The sequence below is a fragment of the Argopecten irradians genome, chromosome 11 (genome assembly GCF_041381155.1).
Source record: "Argopecten irradians isolate NY chromosome 11, Ai_NY, whole genome shotgun sequence".
NCBI lineage: Eukaryota > Metazoa > Mollusca > Bivalvia > Pectinida > Pectinidae > Argopecten > Argopecten irradians.
The window spans coordinates 19,229,104-19,251,599 of NC_091144.1; the positions used below are offsets into that span (position 1 = coordinate 19,229,104).

Sequence of the window (22,496 nt, forward strand, 5' to 3'; positions counted from 1 at the left end):
GCTGTGACCGGATGGATTTAGTATATTTGGCGGTATGTTTCAGTGAGGCAGTGCTATATATAAAAGGAAAAGGAAACACAACACATACATTCACAAACACAACACATTGCATACACGGGAGACCGCCCTTAAAAATGACCGTAGTTATAAGTGGGACGTTCGGAATAATAATTTAATATTCAGTAATTATCTATGATATTTAAATCATCGGAATCACCATGGCTTTATAGTGTTATCTGAGTGTATGTTCTCTAAGTAATGTTCCCTGGCGGAGCGAGACACACTATAGTTTATAAGAGTGGTTTGTTTGTTTGATCGATTAAGTATATATACGTCCAATTGACAGTCATGGTCATGGAAGGACGGTCTCCTATATGCATGCGGTGTATAGCGTGCATGAAGTGGGTGTAGAGCGAATATACATACTCGGCCTATATATATAGCTACTATACCAAAGACGACACCATTATCTGTCTAAAAGTCTATTAAGCTAAAACAATGAAGCTAGAAGTGGATGGTTCTTGATTTGGGAGACTGTGGTATATTCGTGTCCTCTTGTACAATGGAATTCCTGTCTTTTTATACCGCCATATCACTGAAGCATGCCGCCGAAGACACCACGCACACACCCCAACCGCTTAGGCTCATTCCCCGAACATCAACTCTGGTTGATACCATGGGAGGTGTTTATGTAGAGAACCCCTTGAAGTTCAGTTATAGTCTATTTCAAACTATGACATTAAAGCAGGTAACTTTTTAAACAGATCAGTCCATAATGAAATTGATGATTTATCATCATTCAAGAACTCTGCAAGTGTTAATGTCAGTAAAAAGTCATCATCATTATCAATACAGAGATGTGTCATCGGCAAAGAATGTTAAATACAATATTACATTGTTAAGTCATTTATAAACAATAGGAAAAGAAAAGAGCAAGTACTGAATCTTGCGGTACTCAAGTATTTATCGGTTTTTCATTGGATTAATAAATATTGATATTCGTTTATAGTTCTTTATCGAAAGCCTTACTTATATCACACAAAACAGATGAAAATAGTGATTGATGTAAAAGAGAAATCCCCCGCTAAGTGTTTAAAAGGGTCCTTTTATGATTTAAGAGTTGATAATTTCAAATATCATGGTAAGTATGATTTTTTTCTGAAGTATGCCACTGTTTTATACACCATTTTGCAGCATCGTGGCAATAATTAACAGTTATTGATTTGTTGATCAACTACAAGTGAGTTGATTTTCCTGAGATTTACCTGTGATCTTGCACCGGGAACAATTCTGAGATAGACTATATCTCCCTATCAACACACCTTAACCCCTATGAAAACACTCCACCCTATACAGAGTTGGTGTTCGGGGAAGACCCGAAATCATACTCACAGCTGGTGAACCAGTCGCTCCACTCATGTATGCTGAAAGTAAAGCAGGACAGAAACTACGACTTTTATAGACTTATATGTTCATTTTTGTATCTCGATCGAGGAGCAGAACCTATTAATTATCTTTTTGTTCTACTGCAGTAATAGGGACGTCAGTCGGATGGCATAACTGGCAAGAGGACCTGACTAATAGTAACCACCAGTACAGTCCGTCAATATTGATAGCTACAGCATCCTCATCACTAGAGTGTCTCCTGGTCTGCTCCGACCCTGTTGAATATCTAACGACTTCCTTCAATAACGCCACCGGAGAATGCCATTGTCTAAACGGAATTACCGGCACCTCGTCGCAACCGGGGAATCGTATATGGTTTCGTAAGTATTATGATAAACGAATGAAAAATGATGTATTGTTACGATACGTTATACGATATCAGAATCAGCGAGTCATTAAACAACAATCGATGACAGCCTCCCCCCAAAATGGGATGACCATTTGACCACCCGAGAGTCGTTATGTCACTTGTAGGTTACATGACGACTCAACTTGGGCAAAATCTTCATTGGGACATTTATTATACAACATTTCTATCCGAATTGGTATTTCTTGTCTTTCTCCAGTCAGGGTCAGTAAGATCTTCTGCCGAGTTATATTTCGTTTTGAAACCTGTGGTACGAAGAAAATGCATCGCTACTGTTCAAACAGATTTACAAATTCGTACAGCTTGATCTCGGTTAGCAAACTTTTATAATACTCTACTTTGCATTTCAGGGAAAGTTGATGGCTTCACCAATATATGGCCGGGGTGGTATGTCCGGTTGGTTTCAGATGTGACAGTGGATGAGGCTACTGCAGTGCTGATCTGCAGTAACGTTGGAGCCAGACTTGCCGTCTTGGATACAAATGACAAAATAAACCGCATAACGGCGCTTCCTGACTACCCTAGTATGTATCTAGCAAACTAAGTACTGCTTATCATACAGTAAACCAAAGTACGTTGTTGGTCATCAGAGCTGAATTGTCATATCATTGCTATGTTCCATCCGGCGTCGTCCGCCTTGTGTACACTTATAGTTCAACCACTTATTCTAAATAACCAAAAGGCTTATGGGACTGATATTAGGTTTGGAAAATACTTGCCTAGAGGTGAATGTAGGCTGTTCAAGTAAATAACCTTGAACTTTATTCAGAATCACGGGTCTCCTAGACTAAACTCTGCAAGACATTGCAATACTAGGTATGTCGACAAACATGTGTATGAAGCATGCTGGGAGGAAGGACTTACACGTTTGTTCAAAGTAATGGTTTTCACTTTCGTTCAAGGTAATATAAATAGGTTAAAATCATTTACACAACTTCTTATCACTAATTTAAGATTGCAATATAACTGATATTGGGGTTATAATGTGCTCCCGCAGCAGACTTATTTATCTTTATTGTTACGCATTTGACAGCCAATCCATTTACGTCATTACGTCGAGGTTTAACGAGGTAGGTACGTGTACATACGCAATCGTTTTGATCATATCATAAAAACACATGCCATTTACCTTCACAAATCCAGCGGTTTATGTATCTAGATGTTTCGGCTTCCTAGAAGCAAAAACGAGGTCACTTGGAACGATACCTGTGTAACACGTTTTTCAAGTAACTAAGCTGAATGATGCAAAGTTTATAAGACACGGTAAAAATGAATTAAGTTTGCGTTATACGGAGTAGCTTGAGCATGTACCAACTCTTATGCAACCAGCCTCACACTGAATGCACTCGTATGTAAGATTATCATTTTTATGTATGTTAAAAATAAAGACACCAAAATTTTAAAGTATTCCTTTGATAATGCATCTGCACAAGTCAGTTAAAGATTAAAATCAATTCTTACTTTTCTCACCTTACCTTCACTATTCCGGTAGATCTGATAATATAGTCTTTAAAGTTGTATGGTCTATAACTTTCGCCTTTTGCGTCAAAGTAAAAACTGTTTAAGTGTTATACATAATTTTCTTCGTCTGTCTGAGTTTTAAACTTTCTAATTTTACCATTTTTTATAAAGTTGCAGCATCGGAAGAGTTTTTAATCATAAAAGTAAAAAATCTTTAACGTGTACACGTGAAAAATAGGCTCGGAAGATGCCGAATTAATCCGAACTCTTCCGAAAATTGTCGCGAAAGTTGTGAAACCAAGAAAAAATGTCAACAATTATTCATAAACAAAACAATTGGTCGACCTCAGGAGACTGGATCTACAAAGAAAATAATGCTCGCATATTACAATATTTGATACAAACAATATTTTACGGCAATGTGTGAATTGGATGTATCAAATACTCATTCTGTTGACATATACCAGCATGATTTTCTCATATAAGCCAGAAGGAAAACGTAAACAAACACATGTGCGCTTACGCTAGTTACCTGGCTCACCACGTGCATGTCGTGTCAAACGTCAGTCACGTAATACGATTCGGAATCCGACAAAACCCGAAGTCACTGAACTGAACATGGCGGTGATTGAAGGCGCTTTCTTCAAAACCAGAAATATATGATCCCCAGATTTCGGCTCTCTTATAGGCCGACATATGCCTTTCGGGAGCTAAATAATCAAGTTAAAAGTGTCAATGTTCAAATATCAAATGTGTAAGCGACGTATCGTTATAGTGAAACCAACAAGCATGCAATATAAGTCTATTAATCACATGTATTCTTTGACAAAGATAAGTTTTAATTCAATGGAACCAAGATGAAATTGATGCCATATATTTTTTCTGTCTGCATGAATTATCTATAAACATCAATAACAACTGTCAATACAGTTCAGTCGAATCATAAGGATTTCAAACATGTACAATAAATATGTGAAAGATGAAATGTGGTTAAATAAAAAAACTTTAAAAAAACTGACATGTAATGTTTTTTATACTTAAAACGTCGACGCCAAATTTGTATCGTAGGTATTTTGCTGTGAATTTTTGAAGCATTATCTAAGCTGTCCCTGTCCCACGGACAAGTGGGGCGCGAGAAGGGAAATCCTACACTGTCCCTTAATACTCTTGCATGGAATGCAACAAAGATTTGATTTCAAACCCTAAAATTAACATGATTCTCCGTCAATCCTTTCAGGTGGGAGTTACGTGTTGGTAGGTGCTACAGACAAACAGACCGAGGGAGTGTATATGTGGAGTACTGGCGTGAATGTAACGGACTCTAGATGGGCAACAGGTGACCCAAATAACGGTGGAATTCCTGGAGTCGAGGAGGATTGTGTAGCACTTTCTTCTTCATTCTTTATTGACCTTCCATGTACACACTTAGCCTATTTCGTGTGCGAAAAAGTTTAATAAACTTCACATGATTAACTTTACCTTTCTCGTCAGTGACTACCTCTCTGGACGTATTCCGGAGGAGTTATAATAATGGGTGGCATTTCTGTTTCAAAGTTTGACTTTCGACAACGATATCAGCTTTTCTGGTGAATTTAGGAGATTATGGCTTACATACATACATCTAAAGACATGCTCATAAACTCGAATGGAAAAGATTAAGGCAGCAATTATCAGACTAATTAGCAGGTAATTAAGGAAAATTTTCATTTGTGTTACTATGAATATACGCTACATGTATAAAGGGACGTCCTACACCTAAAGTTTATGTTTCGTCAACGATTCCAGCTTACGTAGAACATAGTCAACAGTAAATTGATAACAAAGAAATGTATAATGCTAAGCTTGAATTTTTAAGATTTTGATTGTATGAACCTGATTCATTAGCGACTAATGAGGGTGGGTAATATAAATTGTCACCAGTGTACAAAGCGGTATAGGGCCGTACATTCGTGTAGGCTGCACTCTGACCACATAGACCTATATTGACACATATGTGTCCGTCAGCAATGACTCTATCTATTCGTATTAATACTTGGAAATTTAAGTTGTATTTCTTAACTTGTAAAACTAAAAATATAAAAAATATTCTGATAGAAAACATCACTTTTGAAGCTAAATAGATATTAATTGTACACCTGAGAATGGGAGAAGGAACAGACCTGATAAGTTTTTAACATAATTGTTTTCACATAACAATTTATCGTCACAAAAAAACTGCTATAAGAAAATGTCTTTGCCATGACAATTTTTTTGGGAAAAATACCATTTGTAACATAAATGAATTGTAAGGTTACGAAACACATTTTTTAGGAGTTTTGTTTTGCCGGAAGCTGTAGGTAGCCTATTCTACTTGATGACTGTTTTGTGCTTAGGTTTTGTGAGACATAGCCAGTGTGATGTGAATAATGACACTTACTCATTAGACTGTTGTGCTTCGTACTCTCTCTGATAAGTCACTAGCTATATATAGCCAGGAACACTATCATCTGTCATTACTCCGCCCCATCCAACATCCAGTTGTAGGTAAATTCATTCGAAGTGATGTTTCCTGAATATTTATTAAAACATATGTGGTCCACGTGCTACGTCATTTTACTTGTGTAAGTCATCAATTTCATAACATATAATCATATAACTCAGATACGTAATGCTAATTGCGGCCACTTTTTTTTTGTTCTAGAAAATCACATGCTACTGGACAGGACATATTAGACTTGTTGACCTGTCCAGGAAGTTACGAGGCTATTGGTCTCTTTTCTTTCTTCTTCTAGTGATCTGTATCGTACATTGCCGTTGTCGTTGTAACTAGATAAGGTAATAAAATCACACTTCTTGTTCAAAATCGTTTGGGCTTCTTTGTTCATACAAGAGAATTGTAAAATGTGTAAAATCGGGCTCAATGCTCATAACATCGACACCTATTTGAATAGTGAACTTTTTTCCTGAAGTAATACCCGACTGAAGGTGAATAACTGAAATGAAATTACTGTTATATATGTTTATAATATATATTTATGTGACCACAGAGAATTTTTCGGAATTATCGTCCGTATTTTTTGTTCATATATGTAGTTTGGAAATCACTTATAACACCTCCTGTTGATAAATTCGAACAGAGAAGTCTTTTCATAATTGCATTTTTCTCACTATAGTGGGGCAGATAAGTGCATATTTCGTGCACATTATGATAAAAGCATGAAACTTGGCACAAATGAAGTTTAGGGTAAAAGAAAATCTTTTGATTAAAGCTCCGTAATAGATTAATCTTTAGAGAATTTTCTAATTTTCAAACTTTTTTCCTTCATAAATGATACTAAAATGTTGAAACTGAATTAATAAACATTTTGTTTCTGAATGAAAAGGAATTTGCAGACATTAACATGCCGTCACTGGCGGCCATTTTCCAGGTGTGATAGCAGCCATTTTTTTTTTTTGGTCAAAAATCCAATATGGCCGCTCTGAACTCGCTTCCTGTTTTAAACTTACATTTTTCAACATTTCACCAACGGCTTAACGAATTTCTTTCTTTTTTGGATATGTTATTTAGAATTTAAAAAAAAAAGCCACCAACAACTTATGTAATATTTTTCTTTAAAACGAAAACTTCCGGTTGGAAATAATGGTCAAAGTTCAAAAGTGGAATTCTTCGTTAAAATTAATTAAAATATCTTCTTGTCAAGTTCTGGAACGCAAAGATGCCTATTATTGCATGTAGAGCGCTGAGATAAAGGACTACCAAGTTTGTAAACTTGAATGACATTGACCTTCATTTATTGGGCAAAAAAAAACACCTAACACTTTCAAACGACATTTTGTCAAGTTCTAGAATTTCTAGAGATCTGATAGGGGGTCTACAGCATGCTGAAATAAATTAAGGGCTACCACAAGTTGATATGTTATTGAGAATGAATTTTACCTTTGTTTAAGGTCACATATGCCTTGGCATAACCTTATATTTAAACCACTTCTTGTCAAGTTCTGGAAGGCCTAAAGACATGTTATAAGGCCTGAAACGTGCTGATATAATGGGCTACCATGATTCATAATATGGATGACCTTGACCTTCATTCAAGGTCAATGAGTCAAATAACTTTATTTTTTAAACTACGTCTTGACACGTTCTTAAAGACTTAAATACCTGATATTGGATCTGGAGCATGCAGTGTGTATGTTTTAGATAGTGTAGTTCATCGCAATACACAAAACATAAAAAGTGGCCACTTTTCAAGATTGCCAACAATATGTTTAAATCATAATTATTTGTCAGTTTTTACTTTCAGACGTAATGTTGAAATAAAGAATTTAAATGTTATGAGGGTTATATTTAGAATTTTCAAAGAAAACTACTGAAATATGTATTCAGAACTCTTTAATTCTCTTAATTTTATGTCAAAATTGTTTGATTTCTACAAAGATAACTAGGTACTACATTTGAATGTGATTGCATCAACCAACCTTGATAGCATGATAAAAATATAGATGGTTATGATTATTTAAAAAAAATGTATGTTCTTATCTTTATACTGTCAACCTAATACTGTAGTCATAGTGTACATTCATGTACATGTATGTGCCTTCAAACAGATCATATGCTTTCATTGGCATGTATTTCTAGGTCTAATGTCGAATCATAAATAAAAGATTAAACAAGAGGCCCATGGGCCTTAACGGTCACCTGAGTTAGAATATATAATGAAACAAATAATGAAACAAATTAAAGACACATAAACACTATATGCTGGGCCTTGAAGTTAGTCAGTGATTTATGAATTTGACTTTTTAGACTATGAAGAGTATTTGCTTCCATCAAACCTGTGAAATTAGAAGTATTTTTTGAAATCTTAATCATTTTGACCCTGTTTGGTCCTGCCCCTCTGGTCCCCCAGGGGGTCATCGAGGACTGATATGGATGTTAAAATGCTATATCTTAGGCTAATAATTCTAATCAACTTTGACTACTTTCCTATGAAAATTGGGCAAATAATGTTCACAAATTTGTTTTTCCTGTATAAACTAAAGTAAACTTGACCCCTCCCCAGGGGAAAACGTGAGACCCCAAGGTCATATTATTCACATTTTTTTATAAAACACCTTAAGACCTTCCCATCTATAATAATTTGATCTTACTATTTCCAAAATTTTAGAAGATTTTTTAAGTTTTAGCCTATTTGACCCTTTTTAGCCCGCCCCTCTGCCCCCAGGGGGTCGGCAAGGACCAATATGGATATGATATTGAAATGCTATCTCGGGCTAATAATTCTTACCAAGTTGGACTCATTTCCAATGAAAATTGAGCAAAAATTGCTCATTAATGTGTTTTTCCTATATAAACTGTAGTAAACTTGACCCTCTTACCAAGGGGAAACGTGAGACCCAAGGGTCATATAATTCACAATTTTTGTACAGGACCTTAAGACCTTTCTATCTATGAAAGTATTTGATTCTACCATTTCCAGAATTTCAGAAGAAGATTTTTTGAAGTTTTAGCCTATTTGACCCCTTTTGACCCCGCCCCTTAGGCCCCTGGGGGTCAGTCATAGAAAATTTGTTAATAGGGTTAAATGGCCATCTCATACTGATAATTCTGACAATATTTGACTCATTTCCTATTACAAATGACCAAATAATGCTCAAAAATGTGTTTTCCCAATATAAACTAGTAAAATTAACATCCTCCCCATGGTGAAACTAGAGACCACAGGTTCATATAATTCCCAAGTTTTGTAAAGGACATTGAGACCTTTCTATCTATGGAGGTATTTGATTCTACCATTTCCAGAATTTCAGAAGAAGATTTTTTGAATTTTTAGCCTATTTGACCCCTTTTGACCTCGCCCCCTAAGGCCTCTGGGGGTCAGTCATAGAAAATTTATTAATAGGATTAAATGGCCATCTCATACTGATAATTCTGACAACATTTGACTCATTTCTTATTACAAATGACCAAATAATGCTCAAAAATGTGTTTTCCCACTATAAACTATAGTACACGCAACCTCCTCCCCAGGGGGAAACTAGAGACCCCAGGGTCATATAATTCACAATTTTTGTAAAGGACCTTAATACCTTCTATCTATGAAGAGTATTTGATTCTACCACATCTGTGAGTAGAGAAAAAGATTTTTGACATTTTACTCAATTTTACCCCTTTTGGCCCGTCCCACAGCCCCCGGGGGGTGGGGACCATAAAATTCACAATTTTGATTGGCCTTATGCCTTAGAAGGTTTGTGCAAAATTTCATTGAAATTGCTTCAGCAGTTTTAAAGAAAAAGTCGAAAATGTAAATTGTTTACGGACATGCGACGGACGCAGCACGACGACGGACAAATGGCGATTAGAATAGGTCACTTGAGACTTCGTCTCAGGTGACCTAAAAACAAAACATTCAAAGTATATAGTCACTGCTCTCGCTCTCTATTGGAAGGAAAGATCAATAGAAATGATTCTACGTGAGGTCAACTTATTTTAGAATTTGTTTTAGGTAGCAATGAAATTTGCGTTTGCATTCCATTAGTGTATACAATTTGATTAAAATGCAGATCCTTCTAACAACTCCGTTGACAACATCCAATATTAGGGGTCATGTTCAAATGACATTATACCACCTGTACTTCAAATCAAATCAACATGACACATTGTTTGAAAACGCTATTTCGTCGCATTTTGGCAAGATGACTACTCGTACATACACGAAAATAATTCTGACAGCTGTTTCAAACAGTTTCGTCTCCAGTCAAGATTCTGGTAGCGGTATAGGTCACCTGGCAGTGACCCCTAATGAGATGTTGTCAGATCCTCTCATTAAGCGTACTGACCATAAATGATCTGTATTTTAATAGGATTGATTATTATATACATCGTGTAGCACAGTTTGAATTTTTGATGGTTCCAGAACAGATCTTGAACTTTCTGGAGTTAATTATTTCCTCACCCATTTGAGTGATTGTAGTCACATGACTTCTATTTTTTGTCTAGACGACACTTTCTATCTACATTGTATATGTTGATGTGAAGAAAGGAGAGAACTATTTTTTTCAAAATGCAATTTGCAGTTTGGTGAAAAGATTACAAAAACTTGTATTCTATTTTGACGTAATCTTACTGATATACCTGAAATACAACTTATTTGAAAATATAGTTTGCCCTTTAATGCGACAAAAGGTTTATACAGTAAAAGCTGGAAAATTTTACGAAACGAATCGGCCAAAAAAATAATCATTAACATGGCGATTTTAGTGGCATCTTGTAAAATAGCAGTCAATATCTTCGTATTAAATTTCCCTGAAGTACTTTGATCAAAATCATTATTTGAAATGCATAAAATTACTTGTTAAATGTTCAAACATTATTTGAAAAAGAAAAGAAATAAGTTCGATAGACTTCATAGAAAAAAAGAAAACGGTCAATATTTTGGGCAGCCATCTTAGAAAATGCAGCAATGACGTCATATAGCATTCCCTAGTACATGTGCTGATATTACAAACATCAACTGAGAAGAATGAAATTGAAAAAAAAACAATAGCAAAAAGGCCGAAAAACAATCTAAATGATGTTTTTGGTAAATTTCATCAGCGGCCATCTTGGAAAATGACGACAAACTTACATAAAATTTCTGTAAATTCTATAATTTTTCTTTTTTAAATAGTATAGCAAATTTTATTTTTCACTCATACATCAATGAGGAATGAATGAAGTAAAATAAATATCAACATTGCTTACCATTGAGCTTTATGAGGTTTTTGAAAAAAATTGGCGGCCATCTTGAAAATTGACGTCAAATTGATTTGAAATATCTCTGAAATCTATTAATCTAAAAAAAATAGTGCTGCAAATATTTTATTTTTCATTCACACATGAAATTGGAATTAATAAAATGGAAAAAAAACAAACAGAAACATTACTCACCATTGATCTATAATGAGGTTTTTGAAAAATTTTGGTGGTCATCTTGGAAAATGACACCTAATGACGTCAAATAGATATAACATTTCTTTAAATCCTATTACTTTTTTATTAATTAGTGTCGCAAATATTTCATTTCTCATTCATAAATCAATAAGGAATGAATAAATGAAAAAATGAAAACAAAATCTGTAATGAGGTTTTGGAAAAAATTTAAATTTTGGCGGCCATCTTGGAAAATGGCGCTTAATGACGTCATATCGGTAAGAATTTTTATGAATGCTATCAATTTTAAAAAATAAGATGTCGCAAATGTTTTATTTCCATCCATACATCAATTAGAAATATATAAAGTGAAAAAAAATCAGAAACAGAAACTTTACTTGGAAAATGGCCGCCAGTGACCTCATTATAAGGCTAACTCGCGATGGCTCAAAGGCCACAAAGTTTTCTGTTGGCCTTAACTTCATTTGCGCCAAGTTTCATGCTTTTATTATAACGTGCGCAATTTGGCCATTTGTCTGCACTTATCTGCTCCACTATACCAAGTCTATATCCAACACATTACTTCATACGTCGTCTTGGTGGTAACCGATGTAGGCGTTTGATATGGAGACACAATAACCTGTTATATTATTAGAACAAAAATCGTACATTTAACAAAATATATTTATATATATACGTAATAATCAGTTGTGTTGCCACTAATACACATGACAAAGAATATGTTAAGTTTATGTAAAGGTACTATGTAACAGGATCCACCATTTCCGCACTTTATTGTCGCAGCGCGCACCATTCGAGTTATCCTCCTTTTACCATGACTATATCAATCGTCTGTGTATGACCTGGTAAAGCTGCTATAATAATTAATATCATGCTTAGCAATAATGAAATAGAATATTTCCAATTGTGTGTATAGCTTTGTTATTTTGTATCATTAGTTGGTTGTATTCTTCAATGAGATTCAACTATTACAAACATAAACGTAGGTAGTACATTAGCCAGTCTTATAACTAATGTATTAATGGAGATATTTTTGCGTTAGAAGTTTAGTTTTCTGAAGTATTTTGCTTTGTTGCTTATTAATCTGCTTCATTAACAATGTTTACTTTGAAACTTTGTATTAGATTATAAATACTTTTAACTAATAGCTTTTCCTGATTTTATATTGATACCGAAACAGCATGGAAATTTAAAAGCAATCAAATTGACATTAACAATCATATTAGGTGGTTATGGTACTAATTCTTAAATGTTGTGGTTAGTCTGGTATATACCCTTATCTACATTAACTCCGTAACTAGGTGACCATTTTGACTTTTTCATTGAAATAATAATAATATTTAATGAGTTGAGCTGTGAATGATGCCGTATAAAAATAAGTTACAACACAGCGGCCCTGCAGGCGTCGCCTGATGTCCTTATAACATGGATCGTAAAAGGCGACTCATTTAGGATCTTATCTCTTCTCTTTTTTAACGTCTCCCTTGACTTGTTGAACGCTTTTTGTTTGTTAGTTTTAACGTCTTTGTCCTGCAGGGAGGGCGTTAGAGTTGTACCTGATGGCCCTATTGCAAGATCGTAAAAGGCGACAAAATTTAGGATCTTATCTTTTCTCTCTTCTTCCTAACTGACTTAATCTTTCCTAATGCCTCCCTTGGCACCGCCTCACTTTTGGCCTTGAGTTGAGCGTTCGCCCCTGTGAGGAAGGCTCTGGGTTCTGTCCGCTGGCCAAGACACACCAAAGTCTATATATATGTGGTAGTTTCTGCCTTGCTTAGCACTCAACAAACAGGGAGTTGGGACACAGGGAGTTGGACGACTGGTTTGTCCGTTGTAAGTATAACGGGACCGGGAGGGGAATGTTGCTTGGTGTTTTCGGCGGCATGCTTCAGTGATATAGCAATATAAAAAGGGCAACAGTTCCACTATACAAGAAGACAGAACGCGAACATACCGCAGTCTCCCAAAACATGCACGTCGTACTTCACACACGCTACACACTGCATACATGGGAGGCCGTCCTTACAAAATTTTAACGTCCTATTCACAGCCAGGGTCATGTAAGATGATCCCCCATGTATGCAGTGTGTAGCGAGTATGAAGTGCGAGGAGGAAGAAGAGAAAAATAATATTCTAAATTTAGTCGCCTTTTACGATGATGCAGCAGGTACAATTCTAACGCACTCTCCTTTCCCTGTATATAAACACACATTCCAATATATATATACGACATGGTCTTTGATACAACGAACGAAGGTAGATCACTTTGTAGACGGAGATGACATAAGTTTTTGCTAAGGCCCAAATGAATAATAGAAAGGTATTTCAATTATCATCATTTGTTATACGTTTAGGTATTATAAACATACAGACATTTACAAACTTGAGTGAGATAGCACATATGGCATTAATATAAACATTAACTAACAACGGAGAAAACTCCTTAATGTAGTCGCATCATACAATCATGCATTGAGGCCAGCAATGACGGGCAGTTATGATTGTGCCTCGGTCATTTAGGTGTAGCTGCTTCAGTTGAAGTAGATGACAATTAGAGACACAAAATGAGGTTTGGTATTTGTAATTTCTGACAGGAACGACCGTTTTTTACTTGCACAATACCTCTATCTGATCTATATACACCTTCATTAACCTATAAAGTATCCTAATGAGGACCAATTACGCTTTAATTACACTAATGAACGCCGTTCCGCCTACATCGTTAAAGATTGCTCATCTTGCGTATATAGCCCTAAAACTAATTACTGTACTACCGCCACAGACAATAGTTATGTCATCTGTATAGGCCCGGCTCACAACGAACAAATGCTCGTGGTGAATAAAGAAAGAGGCCGCTAAATAAGTTAGTTTTACTTTTCAGCTATCTGAACTAGTATCATTCAGGTAACAAAATATGGATTTAATCATAATGTTATCGGTTATTCATACTTTAAATTATTATACGTTCCGAACTTAGTTTAAAGTCAATATGTGTTATGTTTAACAAAACGATGAAACTGTTTCTTGAGACCCCAGTCTGCACGTAGTTGTTTTGATCAACCTTCTTCGATTGATATTTACTCCTATAGAATATTCATTGCGTATAGGAATATGTCATACCATATTAAATAATTCTTCAATGTTATATATATTTACCTGGATACTAATCCAGAAGCGTTCATATTATTCCTTTAACGTCTCGAGTCTCTGTTGCTGAAACTTAATAGATTGATATTTAGAATTTTCGCAAGAATACTATTGTTATGCATATTAAATATAATGCAAAGTATAAGAAAAAGAAAGCCTTCATGCTGCTAGCCATATTTTTGTTGATATACAGTTTCTGTTTTGAAAAGTCCGGACTGGTGAGAGATGCTATTAACTTCACAGTCTTTCAAAAATATCGCTTTGTTAAATATCAATGCATCTGGTATAATTTTTATATATATTAAAATATTACAAAAGGTGTATTTAATAATAGCACCTGAAGTATTTAATAAAAATAATTTGCAAATGCATGTTCATCCATTGGTGAGCGGTGTCTGTCCTAATGTTAACCAAATTGTGAACAATTATGTAAATTAATATACCAAACTGCCTTCTGAGATAAATAAAATGACGATAAATGAAAAGTTTTTTTTTAAAATTAATTTCACATTTTCCCATATAATAACATTGACCGACATTTTTCATTTAATCATTTCTTAGCCTAATTACGGGTCAGGCAGTTCCGGAATTAATGTATGGTTTGGGCTCTTGTTGGCCCCCAAATTCATCAAATTTTCAAATTAGTGCTACGAAATTAAGATGTTGAATCTGAAATATTTAGTGTATGTGGTAAATTTCCGATTCATAAAAGATGGTCGTTTTTTATTATTACCGCTCAGCTGCCATTGTTACCATATAAAAAATATGTATAAATTAAGCGGATGTGAAAATGGAAAATTTATTTACTGCGAATGTGTCGGCACAATTTTTAACAATTTAATGGATTTGGAGGCCAAAAGGGCCCAAATCATACATAGTCCTTTTTAAGTATTGTAGGTATATTTATGACCAGTTGAATTTCCCTAAAACTTGTTATTTTGTAACATATTAATGAAAATGAACAAAAGAGTCGTTTCATCTTGAATATAACCATAACAAGTAATGTGTATTTAAAACAAACAAGTGCAACCTAATTATTACTCAGGAATCTATGAATTTATTAAATATTGAACTGTCAGACATTGTCTTATACCTCAACATTGGTAATAAACTCAGATAGTGAAGAACATTGACATGAAAACTGACATGACGGGCATACGTGACTGACAAGAACTTTTTTTTTTCTTTCTGCTCTTTCTGTACTATCATGTTATTATGGTTTCTTCCTCCTTTCAAGAAGTGCCGACGAGCGCAAACTTTTTGCCCTCCACTGAAATTGCGCTTACATTTATTTTTTTATCTTAGACACAAATAGTCTAAAAGCTAAATATGGAAACAATTCATAACTAGTTTGAGACTTGAATTATAATGCATTGACTTAGTGTCCCTGTAAGTCAGATTCTAATAGACAATAGGATTTAATGTCTAAATGTTAATCTCTCATACATTGGTCAGTTTTGCTTTGGTTATTATAGTCAAATATAAGATTGTTTTTCAAAAAACGTCATGAAGCAATGAAAGTGAAAATTAACTTTAATTTTGTTGTATATCCTAATGTGTATCAAACCACCCAATACCCCGACACTACATAATGGTTAAAACCATGGGACCACAAAAGAAAGCCAACAAAAGTCATTTTCTATTTAAAAGTTCATCAGCTGAATCACGAGTCCTGACCATGTCTACACAATGATTTACTAGAAATGCTAAAATGGCCTTTTAAGACGTGTTAGGTTCCTGGTCGGCTTCCCACAAGGACCCAATTTGATAGTAAGCATGCCCACGTGTAGGAGACATTACGTACCGCCGCGATAATAAACCTTGATAGCTTGTTTTATATGATTCGTTGTTCGCAAATGCCATCTTCTAACAGGATTCGTGTTTTCGTACCTGGGTTGTTTCAGTGAGATTTGGTTTTGCAGAATATGGACATGCTATCATAAAAATAATTCCTCAGACGACAAAGATGTTCCGTTTTATTTCATTCTGAGCTGTTTTTGGAATTTAGACCTAGGAATGTAATGCTTCAACTATAAATGAAATTAAGATTAACACAGTACAAAGCATTTTTTAAAATATTTTTATACATGATCATTTTGACATTTTGATTATTGTTAAGCAAATTCAGATGTTGATGGTGAAGCGAGAGCGAATTTCATTCGGTGGTTTTTGAGGTTGTACCTGAATCGTGTTTGATTAAATCGAAGTCCGAGATATTTTGCAGACGTCTTCGAGAGTCGTCAAGAAAACACTTTTATTAAATATTCTCATCAAATTTTAATAATAATGGTTAAAGTCATCACTTTACCATAATGAGTACAGACATTTCCATTTTTGATTCAATTCTGACTGGCCGTCAAAATGCAATATCTTGTACTTAAACGATAAATGAAGAAAATATTCACCTCTCCTTTACGTTTCCGGGGGATAATTTACCTTTCTACCGAACTAAATTATCATTATCAAAACACAGGCGTCCTGTGCTACGGAGGATTGTCAGTTTAAGATGAGTCTGAAGGTGTCGCTGGAATAAACGCACGTGTAATTAGGGAAAAATAGGTGATTATTAGTCCGTCACGTGCTATGCTGTTATTTGACCGGCAGGTAGATTGAATTACCCACCATACACCAATAGAATGAACATTTAGCCGCACAGAAGGCCTTGAGTGCATCAATCAATGGACGGCTACTAATGAACCAAATGATATCTTCTGATGATACATAATTTGACATATTTCTCAAATCAAGAGTGATCTATTCGCAAAGGATTGTCACCTACGAACAGTCATTAAAGTCCATGCTCTCCGTCGTGATTGAGTGTGGTGAGTGCTTTCAATATGTTATATTTATGATAGCCTCACCTTATTTCATACTTCAATTACATGTATATGTTTTGAACACTATGTAATCTCGTTAAAGGCCGAACTACAAAATAACATTACATAGAGATAAATCACAAATAAACACAGTCTCCTTATATACCCATATATAAACCATATATATCCCCAAAATATCCCAATGAAAGACGTAAAGCGCAATTCAACCAACCACTATAGGACATTTTTTAGCAGGTGTTAAAACTACCATTTTGTGTGTCTTAGCCAGGACAGATAAACAAGAAACTTCATCACAAGGACACCGTTCAACTCGGGACCAAGAGTGTGAAATTGTTAAGGCAGACGTTAGAAAGGAGAGGATCACTTTGGATAAAAAAGAATATATCATAAAATATTTAGTCGCAATGGCGACTGCAGAAACGATTACTTAAGTTTGTTTTAATGTCATGTCTACGATAAGACTAGAACAACTAACAGACGTGCGCAAAGATGTGCTTAGAAAGAAATATGATGGACCGGTATATATAAAATGTTCAATTTAATGTAAAAAAAAAACAAAAAAATCTTTTTTCCTGGTGCATTTGTCTGATTTTCAATATATTCAAACTTTTCAACAATTAAAAATGTGCAACACATAACAAACTGAGAGGACATCCACAATTACTGTGGCCGTTATAAATTGGACATATAAATAAAAAATCTTCCTTTTTTCAAGTCGGTAATTACTTATCTTCATCGCGGTAGAAAAGGCGTATTCTCACTTTTTGAACTCTGCATACTACACCAGTGTAATCTGGAACGATTTTCTTTCATCGGTTGTTAATTCATTATGACGTTATGACTATTCTTCAGTAAACAATGGCATGACGTCAGGATTCGAGCACGTGACAAAATGGCGGCTTCCGCTGGATTTTTGCATCGCGTTTTGACGTTCAAATGCTTCGAAATGTAGATTTTGTCTCGGCTTTTTAAATTTTGCACGCCAAGGCTCGCAAAATTAACAAAAAACTTAAACTATTTTCATTTAATATTTAAAATGAACACTCATGTAAAATCCTATATATATTCCTTTGCATGAAGCATATAAATGGTTAAATACGTCGGAATGTACAATAACGTACATGTATGGATAGGTATGATCACTAGTACTCTTTTAAACACTTTCATACTGACATACATGTATGCTAAAAGACACGATGAAGGATGTTTGAGAACCTCGTGCATACAAAATATCGAAGTACAGTTTTTGTAAATGTCAGAGTTACCATAGAGAAGATTTATTAAAGAAGTTTGAAGGGCGTAATATTATATAATCAGAACCAACCTTGAAACGAAAATAGAAAGAATGCACTTGTGATTTTGAAATAATTAAACTTCTTGACTGAATAAGCATTACATATCTCTCGGGACAGACAATAATACGTATCTATATCTAAGCACGGCTACGCTTAAAAAATAATAAAATCTACATAATGACTCTAATTTCGTTTTGCCGCGTAGTGACACATTGATAGTTTACGCAACGATTAGGGCGACGCCGGGAAACATAAGATAACCTACATCATGGGAAACATTAATTAGAAGATTTTGTGATGGTTCAGAAAATGATTATAAGTATGTAATTAACGGTAGACTAAAAACGTTTGCATCTCTAAAATATCAAAATCCATCTATATATGAGGCCACTAGCACGACCTGCAAGTGGAACATTTGATGCTGACCTTAACACTAAACATTTAAGTTATATATCTTTTTGAGGTTCTTGATACTATCTTTGACTTTGCATTATATACCTGTTCATGCACTCACTATAGACATATCTCGCGATTTGATCTACAGACTATTAGTGTATGTTCTTACAATTTTGGGAAATATAGGACATTCAAATGAGTGTTTATTTCATATGAGATTTTTATGAAACGAGTCTTAGCAGTTTTCAGTTTTACGAACCTTGGCGAGACAAGTTTCATAAAAATATTATATGAAATTTACGTAGATACATGTTCTTAACTACAAAACTACAACAACCTACATTTTAAAAAAATTGAACACCGCAATGACGTACAAAAAATCCATTGGCGTCAGCCATTTTGTTCAGTCGACCTTGAAATCCTGACGTCACTTTATTGTTTTTGTCCTGACGACACGATTATTTTTTTTAACATCGCACAGCTGATGAAAATTGATTCAAGATAGTGGCATGTGCAGAAATATCACATAGATTGAATCACTTGATTTGGCGGAGTATGTGTGATAAACAGGAAAAATGTCCATTTCACTTCTGTTTTTCATTTTGGTTCCCTTCAATGTGCCTCTTATGTACTGGTGTGTTAGTTAATGTGCGTATAAGTCGATTTTAAATAAAGTGAAATTAATGATGATTGATAAACAATTTTAATTGATAATAATTGATCAATTTATGCTTGATGAATTACATGCTGACTTGAACAGCTCTTCTTGCACATGGTCAGGATAAATATGTAATGTACAATTTATACAATGCAATTAGCAGTACTGCTGTGAAATCATGTCAAAGGAAGTTTCCAAGATGAGGTTTTCTGGCCCATACTCTCACTATATACAATACATATCATGGGGAAAAAACAATATAAAACCAATTATTGAAGTATATGTCAATGAAGAGATGATTATTTTTTCTTTATGTAAAACGTATTCCAGTATTACGTGACCCAATTCCACTTATGTCAAATATTAGTAATATAAGAAAATGATTGGCAATTTTATTAATTGTTTCTGTTGTCGATTGATTTCCTCGGAGAGCTGTACGTTAAGAAAAGAATTAGTGCTGGGAGTTATTTCCCTTTGTAAGAATTATTTTATGTCTGAAGAGCATTGACGCTAACCAGGACATCAGAGCACCGTCTATTTATCCCATCAATTAATTGAAGTGATATTAAGAATATGGCCTTATTAACAATATTTTATTTCATTGTCTTCTAGCTTTCACATTACCATTTATATTTGATGTATTGTTTCGCTTCTTTAATGGTTTTAGATCACATAAGACCTTAAAATAATTTAAACAAAGCCTATCTGAAAGCGCATCAGTTATTTAAAATGTTTCCAAATAGAAATATATAATTGTTATGAATGCAGTTTAGATGCCTTTAAATAACGGATTTCTAACGATGAAAGAGTTAGTCTTATCGATGTTATGCGTTATGTTCTTATTGCTTATTGTGTTCATTGCCTTACTGTACTACTTGAAATCATTTTCATATTTGAATCATAGACTTGCTGAATTACCGAGTAGAAAAAAAAATTTAGCAACGAATACTTCTACCGTTACCAGGCGGAAAATTCCGAAGCAAATGGTCACATAAAACGGCTTAATTTAAGGTTCAGAAAAAATGTAAATATTATAATTAGTTTAGAATTAAATTGGAAGGTTTATCTTTCACTGATGTTTTCATTTTGAATTTTTCATAGTATATTGTTTGTAATCACGCGAGAGTGTGACTTTATAAACTGTCCTGCTCAACACTGTATCTTGTTGTAATTTCCGTTTCCTGTTTACGAGAAAGTTTTCCAACTGTACATATACTGAGCGCCGATGAAAACGCAACACTGTTATAATATGCAAAATTTAATGATAAAAAAAATTTTACAGAAAAAAAATCTTTATTTCATTACAAAGGTATACATTTCGAGAGTCGTTTCCTACATGTGAGCTAGTCAAAGATTGCCCGTCAATAGGGATGAGACAAACGTTTCAACGCTACCCCCCAAACTCATTTTCACAGTTTCACAGTCTAATGTGGCCACCATTTGCCTCCACACAAGCACGACACCTACGTGGCATGGACCGAACCAGACGCAGAATTCTAACTGGCTGAATGTTCCTCCACTCCTCCTGAAGGGCAATTTAAAGTTCACGTCGATTTTGCGGTTGTAGTAGCTGACGTCGTTTCACAGCTTGACCTAACTGGTCCCACAGGTGATCAATCGGACTTAGGTCAGGGGAGAAGGCAGGGCAGTGATTTAATGTTCTGTTGATTAAGGAAGTCTGTGTCGCATCGTCTTGCTGTAGAATGTCGACGTCGGATGATTACGAAAGAACGGTACAACGGTAGTTTGTAGGACTTCACCGATGTAACGCCGTGCCGTCAGATTACCGTCCACGATAACAAGGGTCGTCCTGCGGTCAAAGGATATCTCTCCCCACACTATGACACTGCCACCACCTCAACGGTCACATTCGCGGACGCACGAATCGATATAACGCTCTCCCCGTCGTCTCCACACGCGAATTCTACCGTCACGATAACGGAGATGGAAGCGGGATTCATGCGTGAACAGTATGCGTCTCCATAGGCGCATGAGCCAATGCCGATGCCTCCGGGTCCACGTCAGGCGATTTTGACGTCGATGTTGTGTCAAAATATTCCCACGGAAGGGTCTACAGGCTTTCAAACCGGCGTTACGCAAACGTTGGCCGACAGTAGAAACCGAATTTTGTCTTCCATTGATACCTATTGTTGTTCTGGCAGTTTGGAAGCGGTCACGGAGATGGGACACCCGGGTGTAACGGCCCTGTCGATCCGACGTCACTCGTTGCCTCCCAGGGCGCGGTCTATCATTCAGAGAACCCGTTTGAACGTACCGCCGATGAAGTCTCACAATAGTAGAAGGCGAACATCCCATTCTACGCGCAATTTCACGCCGCGGAAGTCCGCCTGCCAACATACGCCTAACTTCGTGACGCTGGGAATCCGTAAGTCGTGGCATCGTTTTCCAAACTAAACGGCGTTTTCAAAATCTGAACGTGGAAAACAGTTTTCCTATCCACAAGGACTGTACACGTGTAATGGGTAGACCAAGAGCGCATTTATACCGAGTGCACGTGCAGATAGGTACTTTTTCAACAACCGACCGCTTCACGGCCCGAGAGCAAGTTCAGTCATGCGATTCATTATTGTATACATAGGTAAGTTTTGCATTATTAATTTGTTTGATATGATCAAAACACTTATTTGAAAAATATTCAATTAAAAAATGTTGCGTTTTCATCGGCGCTCAGTATATATGGATGATTTACATAGATTAACGGTAGCGAGACATCTCTATCCAAAGTGTTCGCTTCGTGAACGGGTCTTTGGTCCGTTCGAGCTACGCTCTCTGTCATATGTGTCCAATTCGAATCGACTCTTGTCTGTGCTCTGTGCGCATACAATGTTTGTATTTTCATCTGCCATGGTCAGGAAGTTAAGCTGTCTCTACCGACAACTTCAGACATCGGATGAGAGTTTGTTTGTTTGCTATTAAGTCACTGAAGGAAGAGCTCCACCATTAAAAGGAGACGTAACAC

The 22,496-nt window shown here is 35.5% G+C and overlaps 2 protein-coding genes across 2 annotated transcripts; one reads left to right on the forward strand and one right to left on the reverse strand.

Moving 5' to 3' along the window:
• The first annotated feature begins 1,047 nt into the window (after positions 1-1,047).
• Positions 1,048-6,092, forward strand: LOC138334456 (uncharacterized). Its single transcript, XM_069283114.1, has 4 exons — positions 1,048-1,141; positions 1,533-1,766; positions 2,164-2,337; positions 4,512-6,092. The coding sequence occupies exons 1-4, from the start codon at positions 1,048-1,050 to the stop codon at positions 4,727-4,729; spliced, it is 720 nt and encodes a 239-aa protein (XP_069139215.1). The 3' UTR covers positions 4,730-6,092.
• Positions 6,093-21,373: 15,281 nt separating this feature from the next.
• LOC138334457 (uncharacterized) lies at positions 21,374-21,916 on the reverse strand. The gene has a single exon (XM_069283115.1). It carries the CDS (start codon positions 21,914-21,916, stop codon positions 21,374-21,376), a length of 543 nt encoding a protein of 180 aa, XP_069139216.1.
• Between the last annotated feature and the right edge of the window lie 580 nt (positions 21,917-22,496).

Bases quoted from the DNA above. Each gene is read 5' to 3' on its own strand.
- LOC138334456 (XM_069283114.1), top strand. From the start codon at position 1,048: ATGAAAATAGTGATTGATGTAAAAGAGAAATCCCCCGCTAAGTGTTTA. The intron at 1,767-2,163 runs GTAAGTATTATG...TTTGCATTTCAG, and splicing joins GGGGAATCGTATATGGTTTC to GGAAAGTTGATGGCTTCACC. The intron at 2,338-4,511 runs GTATGTATCTAG...CAATCCTTTCAG, and splicing joins GGCGCTTCCTGACTACCCTA to GTGGGAGTTACGTGTTGGTA.
- LOC138334457 (XM_069283115.1), bottom strand. From the start codon at position 21,916: ATGCCACGACTTACGGATTCCCAGCGTCACGAAGTTAGGCGTATGTTG.